Source organism: Oxyura jamaicensis, chromosome 4 (assembly GCF_011077185.1).
Source record: "Oxyura jamaicensis isolate SHBP4307 breed ruddy duck chromosome 4, BPBGC_Ojam_1.0, whole genome shotgun sequence".
NCBI lineage: Eukaryota > Metazoa > Chordata > Aves > Anseriformes > Anatidae > Oxyura > Oxyura jamaicensis.
Window position 1 is genome coordinate 12,326,366 of NC_048896.1, and position 11,604 is coordinate 12,337,969.

General features: G+C 35.0%; 1 protein-coding gene across 3 annotated transcripts in view; it reads left to right on the forward strand.

The window, feature by feature from the left end:
• FMR1 (FMRP translational regulator 1) overlaps nucleotides 1-7,761 on the forward strand; it is a 31,696-nt gene extending 23,935 nt beyond the window's left edge. The window contains exons 11-15 of one of the 3 annotated variants that reach the window (XM_035324497.1): nucleotides 422-508; nucleotides 1,034-1,229; nucleotides 2,456-2,635; nucleotides 3,107-3,189; nucleotides 5,276-7,761. In XM_035324497.1, coding sequence (XP_035180388.1) covers nucleotides 422-508; nucleotides 1,034-1,229; nucleotides 2,456-2,635; nucleotides 3,107-3,189; nucleotides 5,276-5,386 — 657 coding nt within the window. In that variant the 3' untranslated portion in view covers nucleotides 5,387-7,761. Of the gene's footprint in view, nucleotides 1-421; nucleotides 509-1,033; nucleotides 1,230-2,455; nucleotides 2,636-3,106; nucleotides 3,190-5,224 lie in introns of all 3 variants that reach the window. The other 2 variants (XM_035324498.1, XM_035324496.1) reach the window with 2 other exon arrangements.
• Nucleotides 7,762-11,604: the final 3,843 nt, after the last annotated feature.

The window sequence follows — 11,604 nt, forward strand, 5'->3', positions numbered from 1 at the left end:
ATCCTTAAGGAAGAGCAAGCTTTGCTGTGTGGCGGTGTTGATTTGACTTTTTAAAAAAGTTCAAAGGCTTCTTTACTGACCTGCAGCATCAAAGTAGCTGGTGTGAGAGCACAGACATAATCAGCAAAGGTGATATTAGTTTTGAAGGAAAAGGAGGAACCCTGAAGTGTTTTGAATATTTTACTTGATGGGAATAATAAATGCTGATATTGATGTCTAAATTTTCTTAAACAAGATTATCTTTTTGCATAAAAAATAATTCCCTTTAGTCAGCATCAGAAAATACATACAGTATTGTTTCATTTTTGAATTTGTGCTTATGCATATTATAAAAAGTTTTTTAAATTTATAATACTTTTTGGTTGTCTTCAGTATTTGATGCATAATCAGTAATCATAGGTTTAATGTTACTGTGTTGTAGGGAATGGTACCATTCGTATTTGTGGGAACCAAGGATAGCATCACTAATGCAACTGTTCTTCTGGATTATCATCTTAATTATTTAAAGGTGAGGAGAATGATGCTGCTCTACCAGTGAAATCTGTCTAACAATACATAATAAGGTAACAACAGGATGATTAACAAAATCTTTTCAGGCCCAAAAGGCTGTTGAAAAGTGGCTGTTACACAATCTACATTAAAGGCTTCTTGTAAAAGTTTTACTACTTTGATTCTTAAATGGCTTCTAACACGGGAGTGGAAGGAGCTCAATAGCTCAGATTTTTTTTTTCTTAGGTTCTTCAATTCATAGTTAATTCAGTTGATTTTTTTCTTTGTGCTGTGCTAACCTTTCTGAACAGAAGGTCATATAACAGCACTCACCTGTCTGTATAACAACTGGAGAGCTTGCTAACTGTGCAGCAGTTTTAAGCATTAGAAAGAGTTTTTTGATAAACAAATTATTCCCATGCTGAGTTACAAAGCATTAAATACATTACCAACAGCAATACCTTAGTTCTTTTTTTGTCCTGAGAAATGCGTGTCTGTACATTCTCATATGGTTATATCACCTGCAATGCTTGTGTTTGAGTAGGAAGTGGACCAGCTACGTTTGGAAAGACTGCAAATAGATGAGCAGCTTCGACAGATCGGAGCTACTTCTAGGCCACCACCAAATCGTACAGATAAAGAAAAAGGATATATGACTGATGATGGTCCAGGACTTGGACGAGGTAGTCGACCTTACAGAAACAGAGGGCATAGCAGACGTGGTCCAGGCTACGCTTCGGGTAGGTAACTAGAAGCATGCTTACAGTTTTAATAGAAGCCTGTTGGATGCTGCTTTGGTCTCTTGCTTTCTTGAATACCATTCTGTAAGTGGTTAATACTTAAGGATTGGATATTGGGGGAACTTGAAAACAGATGTTCAAACAAATTCAATTAAGTACTAATATTTGGAGATTTAGAGCTTTATGCTATAAAAATATTCTGAATGACAATAGGTTAGATTACATTAGCGCTATTTTACTGCAGATTCTGTCTCTTACAGTATAGCCTGTCTTCTATATCATGATCTACTAAGGGCAAGGATTGTTAATTTATCTGCATTTCGAACAGCTCTTAATAAAATGTGGTTTTCATTTGACTCTGTAAGAGGCTAGCTTAGTATAAATACTTGCAAGTGAAAATAAGATGTTTACCTCATTAAGTTGAACTTGGGTGCTTTTGCTAGAAGAGCATAGTCAACGACATAGTGTTCTTCTTTTATATCTTGTATAATTTATTTATGAATCGTTATAAGGAACGTGCTTCTTTAGAGCAATCTGTTACCTCGGTATCCAGAGTATAGGCCAGCTGATGTTTGCACTTACTGAATTGTCTGTGTGAGCTTGATGACATGCACACAATGTAATACAGAATTAATGTGATTCTGGTGAAGCTCTTTTATGATTTTTAAAAGACGTGAGTTCACCTGGCTAATAATGGGCAAAGGAAAATGAAAATTTGGCGAAAGAATGAACTTTTACCAGCAAAAGTGATCTGTTAACTACAAAAATTATGTAATGGACAGTTATTTTGAATCTGATACATTTGCAGCATTCTGACTTCAGTTTCTGCTTCTGTAGTGTGTGTTACAGGCTGTTTCATGGTGGGCTGAGGGGGGGCAGGACAAGTTAAATTCAGGAATTTCAGTTTTTTAAATATGACTAATGTGATTTTTACTAACTGTATTTGCACAAAAAATTCAATAATGGATAGTAATAACACTAACTATAAAAGTGTGGCAGATAATTTAACCTGAAATGTACTTTTAACATACAATGTCTATATTGACTTTTTTTGAAGAAGTAATGCATTATTATACGCACCTCTGTATTATGTATGGAGGCAAAAATTTCAAAACTGCTTTAAAAAGAGAAATCTCTAAGTGTACAGATGTATTTTTCCGTTCTACTGTAATATTTTCATGCTTAGCTACACTGGCACGTTTTGGATTTTTTTATCCTCTTGATAGGAACTAATTCTGAAGCATCAAATGCTTCTGAAACAGAATCTGATCACAGAGATGAACTTAGCGATTGGTCGTTAGCCCCAGCAGAAGAGGAGCGAGACAACTACCTACGTAGAGGAGATGGGCGAAGACGTGGAGGTGGTGCAAGAGGGCAAGGAGGACGGGGTCGTGGAGGATTCAAAGGTAAATCTAGACTTCTATTTGAAGAAGAGAAGGTTAGCGATGTATGTTATCCTTAAGCAAATTTAGTTTCTTCAGCCTCTTGTCTTAAAACATGCTTTAGCCTCCTAGCCATCCTGGAAAGATCTGTAAATATGTTAAAGCTTAACAAAGTTGACTGTGCTTTTCTCCGCTGTGGTTGATTGTTTTGAAATACATTTGTCTCCTGAGGGCAACTAAGAAAAAAGTCTTTCTTAAGCTGTATTGGTTTTAAACGATGGTTTTGTCTACTGTCATTTACTGCATGAAAAGATTTTCTATGATGGTACTTGGGCCATAGTTTGAACATTGTTGTTATGTTATCAAGGGTATTTGTTTCATGTCCCTTAGGATGAAAATTTTCAAGTAATTAACTGTAATGCTTGTGCATTTCTTGAATACAAGAAAATTTTATGTTCTTACTGGAAAAACCTAGTTGATTAATTCTTTCTACAGGAAACGATGAACAGTCACGAACAGATAACCGTCAGCGTAATTCAAGAGATGCAAAAGGGAGAACAGCAGATGGATCTCTTCAGGTAATTTTTCCTCTTCTTAGAATTCTGCACTGTTTAAAGATGCGTAAGTGTTAGTATATATACTAACATGGGATTCTTCAAAACTGCAGCTGACACAGTAGCCTTCTGGTTCCTTGTTACCTGATCATGTTTAGAGGAATAGCAGAGATCTGTATTGTTTTGCATCCTATTCACAGGGATCTTTGATATCTCAAGTTGTGTAAAGATACAGCTTCCTAATATGGAACTGACACCGTTGTTTTGCTGACAGCTTTTAGAAGTTCAGAATAGTGCAGTTTGATTTTAATTTTAGAAGTGAATTGAGATGACAAACTTGTCTTCTGAAGCTAGCTCAGACTGACCCCAATGCAAATTACAGTATAGAGCTTGTTTCTGGGACTTAGCTTTCCCTTGAGTTAGAACATGGATCATGAGTCCTAAGGTTTTACTAGACAGCTATATTTCATTCTTTGTTGTAATTAGCTTTTTTTAATTTTTTTTTACTTTCCCTTGTCGCAGTATTTTCTGCTCTTGTTTTTCATTTCAAAATGAAGTAGCATAACTGAGCAGAAAGAATACTTAATGCTTTAAATAAAGGGGGGGGGGGGTGCTTGGATTGTAGCCAAACTCTCCAGAGTGAGAAAGTTTACACTTTTAAATGCACCTTTATTACTAAATATTTTCATTTCAGAGCTATGCAATCTAGAAAGCACGTTAAGAATATAAATGGAGAAACAGTTTAATATTGATATATGTTGAAATGTCTATAGATTTTTATAAAGATACTGATAGAAAATTTTCCAATGTTTTTTTTGGGTGAAATTATTCATGCTGATATTTTATGTATATATGTTAAGTTTCCCCAGACGGAAATGCTTTGTGTTAATGTGCAGACCTACCATGTCTTACCACATAAGATGAGCTGTGTTAGGAGGGAGGAATAATGAGCAGCTGTAGCTGCCACCTTCTATATGGTGTTACAAGGAGTCATGGTTCTGGAGGGAGATTCAGATGATTCTCAATGTCTTGGTTTAGGGTTTAGGCTGTTTTTTTTTTAAAAAAAAAAAAAAAAGGGTGGGGGGGAAGGAAAAATTTGGAGCATGTGACCAAATGCTTTGTTTTCAAAGTGGGAGTGCTGAACTTGAGGATGGAAATACACATCTGAAACACGAACAAATAGTACATAAAAAAAATGCACATACATGGCCACAAAACTTCTACAGTTAATCAGCAATTCAATTGCAAAATCTGAAGTAAATAAAGGAGGATGAAGCAGATAAAGGAGAATGTTGATGTTAGAAGGAAAAAAAAAACAACTAAGGAACTTAGCAAAGTCATGATTTCTGTCTGTTACTCTGAGATTTGGAGGAGATGATACTCTTTCTATCCTAAAATCAGTACTTACATATGACTGAAACCTGACTGATCAAGTTGCAATAAATTTTAAGGAATAAGCCAGAAATGGGCTTAAGAGCTTACTCCCTACAAACATAAAAATCTTGCTTTCAAAACGCTCTCTTGAATATTTTTAGTGCCATTTATAAAAGCCACATAAGTTTTTGCTGAATTAAATGAAATAATTTTTGGATTCCCTAGGTGGCTGAGAAGATTCTTGGAGCATTAGTATCACTTTGTGATTTTTGTGTTTATTTTTTCAAAAATAAATATTTCTATATAACAACTAGAAACTTGAAGTAAAAGTGAAATGATGGTTCAGAGTTCCATGTACTATAAGTTCTTCAACTTGCTCTTGCACAAATATAGTATGTTTTTGCTTTGGTGAGGGAGCAGAGCTTTCCAAGACTAGGTAGACTGAAGTGTTTGTGGGGGTTTGTTTGTTCTTTTATGGCCAAAAATACGTGGCATTTTCAAACAAAAAGAATCAGACATGCTCCATTTTAGCTAGTTACCTTTAACAGAGCCTTAAGGGTGTGTTACTATTTCGTGTCTTCTGATGATTTAATATACAGCACTCCTGCCAGGCTGCAGAGGTAATGAATGCGTAAGGGGTGGATGAAAGGAGGAGAATGCTTTATATAACTCTGACTTGTTCCAGATCAGAATTGACTGCAATAATGAAAGGAGTGTCCACACTAAAACATTACAGAATACCTCCAATGAAGGTAGTCGGCTGCGCACGGGTAAAGAACGTAATCAGAAGAAAGAGAAAGCGGACAGCGCAGATGGTCAACAGCCGTTGGTGAACGGAGTACCCTAAACTGCATAATTCTAAAGTCATATTTCCTATACTGTTTCAGTAATTCCTATTCCACATTAGAGAAACTTGTTAGGCCAAAGACAAATAGTAGGCAAGATGGCGCAGGGCATGAAATGAACATATGTTCTCTGTTAGCCTTTTTTAACATCAACAGTATGCAGTTGTTTTCAGAATAAGAAGTTATTCAAATATTTGCATAAAAATATCTGAATTTCCGAAAATCGCTTTCAAGTACATATTGCACTTCAAACAATGAAAGAATCTTTTTGTTTGTTTTAAAAATACTGAGCTGTGCATTGGTAAACTTTCTGTTCAGTTGTACCATTTTAACGCATCGGGTCAAAATCACTGCTCAATTTCAATTTTCAGAATAAATAGTGTTTGCAGTAATCAAATTGGCTTCTGTTTTCAATCTAACTTACAAGTTCTTCATGAAATGCTATGTCGTTTTATGTCCTGTGTCAGTTCACATTCTGGTCCACCTTTTTCAGTATTTTAGTGGACCCTGAAAAATGTGTGATGTAACAATTGTCATTTTCATTAGCAAAAAAGTTGTATGATCTGTGCCTTTTTTATATCTTGGCAGGTAGGAATATTATATTTGGATGCAGAAATCAGGGAAGATGAGTTGGTAACACTAAATGTAAAATATATGTAGCAATCCTTGTCAGACATTAGTACTTTATAGACAAGTGCATGCTTTCCATAATTTTTTCCTTACATAAGCATTGGGTTAGGCAGTTATAAGAATAGGAAATTTTGCACTGAAGATTTGGCAAATAGTGTTAATTGAAAAAGGGGTGTAACTTTTTTCTTTGTAGGCAGTACAGATTTTTTTTTTAAAAAAAATGAAAAAAAAAACTTTCCACTGTGGAAAATTAAAAAACTCATTGTTACTGAGGGAACAAATGTAACTCGTTCACAAGCTAGTAATGTGTGCCTGCTATTTGGCCGGATGACCAGTTTAAAGCGCTAATGTTCTTCATTGTCCCAAAAGTTTTTGAATTTCTATTTTAATCTGGGGACTATGTCAGGAGAGGTAGGAAGAAAATCACCAATCTCAAAAGTTCAGGTGTACTAACTGGAGATACTGGGGGTAGAACAAATCTATCTTATTTTGAGGTACAAGGTCTGAATTACCATCCCATTGGAAGGCGATGCAGAATTTGATCTAAAGTACAGTCATACACCAGGGAAGGGTGGGAAGTGGTGGGAGGAGCTGTGCTTTCTTTTATTTTTGGTCATGCATTAAACTCACTGGGCAAAGCTATATAAGGACATTTTAATCCATTTTATTCAAATTACTCCAGAAGGAGAGCCACTGATTGTGTACAGAATTGTACAAACTTGACCTTGCCTCTGATGTATTTTGTGAGTTTTGTTTCTTTTGCTTTTTTCATTCTTTGTTTTCCTTGCATACAGGTGAGCAAACTAAAAATGGCAACAAACTGCACATGATTTAACAAATATAAAAATGTCTTAAAAGGTATTGCCAAACATTAATGTTGATTTCTAGTTATTTATTTTGGGAATGTATAGTATTTGAAAACAGAAATTGGTACCTTGCACACATCATCTGTAAGCTGTTTGGTTTAAAATACTGTAGATAATTAACCAAGGTAGACTGACCTTGTAATGTAACTGCTCTTGGGCAATATTCTCTGTACATATTAGCTACAACAGATTGGATTTTATGTTGACATTTGTTTGGTTATAGTGCAATATATTTTGTATGCAAGCAGTTTCAATAAAGTTTGATCTTCCTCTGCTAACTGATGTTGATGCAATCCTTATAAATGATTGCTTTAAAAATCTCAAAACAAGTAGAGAAAATATTTCTGTTTAGACTTTAACTGTAGTCATTGTTACTTACACGTTCTAGAAAACTTCTTAAAATATTACCAATTTTCAAAAAATATGGCACATAATGCTCAAGAAACAATCTCACTATGAAATGGTACAATAACCTGTTGAGTTGTCACATTATATGCACTATATTTCTTACATTCAGTGGTTGAGTTTACTAAGGTGCTAACTAGGTTAAATGTGAAATTACTAAACTACTACAGTCTTGACTAATTAGTTGCATTCCATTCTCAAGTGCATTTTGGGATTATGACCTTTCAGTATTTGTGTGCTTAACATGTATCCCTTTCAATTCAAATTCCAGTGTTTTTTAAATGTTATTAAATTTCAACAAATTAAACTGTGAATCTAAATGTACAGTTTTATTTTGAAAAATCATGTGTTGTTTAAAAAAACTTGAAAGTGCAACCAATGTCTGATGCTTGAGTTCAGGTCCGTCCTATTGGTAACTTATAAAGTATGGTCTAATGAATTAAAGTTATTTTAAAAATAAAGTTCTTTAAAAAGAATGAGAGGTATTTGTTAATGATGCCAAAGTTTAAATTCAGTAGGGTTAACATCAAAGCCTATAAATTAACAAATGCTTATGAAATATAGAAAGTGTTTCCTTTCTTTACTGAATGTGTTTGTTACTTTTCAGAGTTGGTATAAAATCTTGTCAAGAAAAGACCTCTATATAGCTTGTTTGAAATGTGTTTGTTTGTTTGTTTCTGATGATGAACATTCATGAGTTCAGGAATCAAATCAGTTTAGTTCTTGTGTACAGAGACTTTTAATTGCCTAGCTATAAATTATCTTTCTGCTATTTGCTGTCTCTAAAATCAAACATGTACCATGCTTGTTTCTTTCAACAAGCCAGAAACAAATTTAATAGTCCAAGTATGATATTGACTGTACACTCTGCATTCTTTGTAGGAGTGCGTATTAGGAAAGGTAACTTCCTGAGTTGCAGCATTTTTCTTCAAAACTCTTCAGTATTGAATATCAAAAGGGAATAGATTAGCTTCCAGTGAGTATTCCTCAGTCACTTCAAGAACCCTTCTTTATGGTTCTGGTAAGTGGCATTCTGTATTAATCTGAAAGATTAATTTTAGATAATTTTTTTAATCATCCTGTGTATTGTTGAAAACTTTCTCAAAACAGTAGCACCTGTAATGGAAGACCAGCGTGTGCTTGTTTATATATTGGTTCTATTACCTGATGTAGGCTTTTGCAGTAGCATGTAATGAGCTTATCATCCACTTGAACATAACTGTACTTAGGTTTTCATCTTAAAAGATGCTGGTCAAATAACCTTCTCCGGCTATATTCACATCCATGAAAATCACAATGGCTGGAAGAATTCTAATACCTTCAAGTATAATGCAGCTTTATATATGTTATGAAAACTGACATGAGTTTTTCTGAGTTAAATGTTCTGAACGGATTCCAGTTTCATCTGCAGGATTCTCCTTGCAAAAGTTTTGCTAGAATTAATTATTTGCAGTTTAGCTTTCATGTGACATTTTCAGCAGTAAATACAGTGTAAAAGGATTAGACTTACTGCATCAACTTTTAACTCCAGAAGTATTAGTCTTTCATCAGCAGCCTGTGGATCTTGTGCCCACATCAGGGGATGAACCTTTTCCTACTCCTAACAATCTTTTTTATATGTATCCCATGTCTGTCACTCCTGCTTTCATGTTATGAAGACCATTGATCTTGAGCAGTTCCTGATTGAGATAATTGCTACTAAACTATGAGTATAAAGTAGTTAACTGTTTTTTTTTTCCTTTTGTTTGCCTACTGTAAAGAATTTCAAAAGTAGTAATTTGAGTGCTGTATGAAAATGCATCATAAAAACAAAAAAATAGATGAAAGCCTTGTGTTTCTGCCGAGGGTTCATTAAGACATGACTTTTTTTTCTCTGAATAAAAGAAACTGATTTAAAATAAAAGCAGTTAATTTAAACAAAAAGCATCCCATGGATGTAGTCTCTATAAATGATGAGGAACTTTGACCATTGTAGAAATAGTATAATGAGGTTGGGGTCACGTGGCACGTTAGATGGCCTTTTTTTGGCTGATGGATTTAGCATGAGTCTTAGGTACAGACTAGTCACAACAACAAAAGTCAACACTCCTGAATTTAATAACAACAAAAATCAATGAAGCAGTCAACATAAAATGTGTGGGCAATTTTCTCAGGTTTTAGCAGTCTGAATCAGAGTCCCTTATTTGTACATCATAAATGCATCATATCATATACGTATTGTTCCATGAAAGAAATCAATGCAGAAAATCACAATTGCATGTGAAATCAAATGCTTCAGAAAGTGAAGAATGTTTATTCCATATTATGTTTCAAAGTGTCTACTCACATGTATTGGGAGTGGCTGTGTGTAGTGTGTGCAGAGTGAAAGAAACAAACTGAGGATGCTGTACGTTTACATTAGCAAGCTAATGCTGCCTACAAATGCAAATTAAAAAAAAAAAAATTATTAATTAACTAAAATGCCAAGAAAAAAGCTTTTGCATGTGAATATGTATATAACGTTTTCAAGACAATTACCTGCTTAGGTGGCAGTTGTATGTGTCCTTGCTCGCCCTCCCTCCCCTAAAGCATAACAGACTAGAGAACTATTTTTTTTTATTTCTGATTTTTTCAGTGGGATGATAGTCAACATTTACTTAAGTTTCTATTTAAAAAAAAAAAAAGTTCCTAACCTTTTCAAAGAACACCTCATTAATAAAAGGAATGGACATTTCTAAGAAGAAGGAAGGTTGAGGTTAGACTTTTGATACAAACAGAGAGATTTGATGAATTCATGGGAAAATCGTGTTATATAATGAGTTTATTTGGAATTATTGAGAAATCTGAGTTGGGCACTCTGCCCAAACTTTGTTTTGAGGAGTGTATTTTGATGGCTTGAGGTATCTATTACCTGGTCTGCACTACTGTCTATAAGGCCATGTTCCTGTGTTGCATATTGGTAATGACACAAATGTGGCCTTAGTGAATTAAAGATGGGGGCTTTTAACAGTCTGCTGTGTGGGAGGCTGACTTTTTCAAACTGCACATGCCACTTTTTTTCTGGTCCCTCACACAGTAGGTAGATGCAGTTACACATCTGTTCTGAGCTGCATCATAGGGGACGGGCAGCCCATTGTGATGAGCCTTGCTTCCGCGCTGTCCTGCGTAACGTGCCTGGGGTTGCTGTACTCGGGTAGCTGTGATCTGCCTGTTCCAACAGTAACAGAGAAGGTATGGAAAAAGAAGCATGTAAGGGGCAGGGGAGGGCTACATTCTTATCTCCTTTGTTTTTCTGGCTCCCAGGAAATGTTTTGCTCCCAATTTGTCCTGAATGGCATTGTTTTTTAATAGGTGTCTTAGAAAATGTGATTCCTGCCCTCTTAAAGAATTTTGTGCTTACCCGCCAAAGTGAAGTTTCTCTTTGGGACAGAGAATGTATTTGTATATCACTTCATGAAACAGGCACATTTGAATTGCAGGAAAGCTTTGCTCATTTAGCAGCAGGAGTGCAAAAAGAACAGGTCCTTCAAAGGACAATACCTGTATAAAATGCAATCTTTTCTCTGTATAATACTTAAGAAAATGGGGTTCTGCCCCCTTACCAATGTTAAGAAAATCGCGTCTAGTTTAAGCTCTTAATATATATTGTAATAATTGAAAAAGATACTTTCAGAACAGAAGCAGCAGGCAAAGTGAAATATAGCAATCTGGCAAAGCAATCTTCCAGGGGGTGGTTGGAGGTGTAAAACTCAACTTAAACCTGCTGTTAAATTGCTATGAATGACTCAGGGATTTTTAAAAGTATTTTTATCCATAATACCCTTTTTGGACCAACTTTTCAAAAATGTTGTTTTTTTTTTTTTTATCCAAGGCATCTTTCTTTGATGTTGGAAGGACTGAAGAACTCAGTAAGCTAAAGTAGACTTCTATTGAAAACTTACAAAAAAGATTAATTCTTCAGTCTTGATTCTGTCCACTATACCTGGATTAAAACACTCACTTAAAAGTGTTCCTTCAAGGTGTCAAGTATCCAGCTCTAGAACACTTAAGAGGTTGTATTTATATACTTTTTTGGCTAGTCTGTTAACAAGATGCATCCCTCTAAGCTCTCTTAAATGAGTAGTTCCTTCAGAATGACATTGCCAAAATGTTTTACTGGGTTTGGCTGCCTCCTTAATTAAGGGGAGGAGGAGCAGACCTTCTGCTCTGTGCAGCAATCTACTGTCATGTTTGTTCTAATCTATAAATACAAAGTTAAAGGAGCAATAGAAGTTTCTGCATGTACTCACATACTTTATCACTGCTGGTTTTATTACAGTAATGCTGCAAGAAGTAATTGG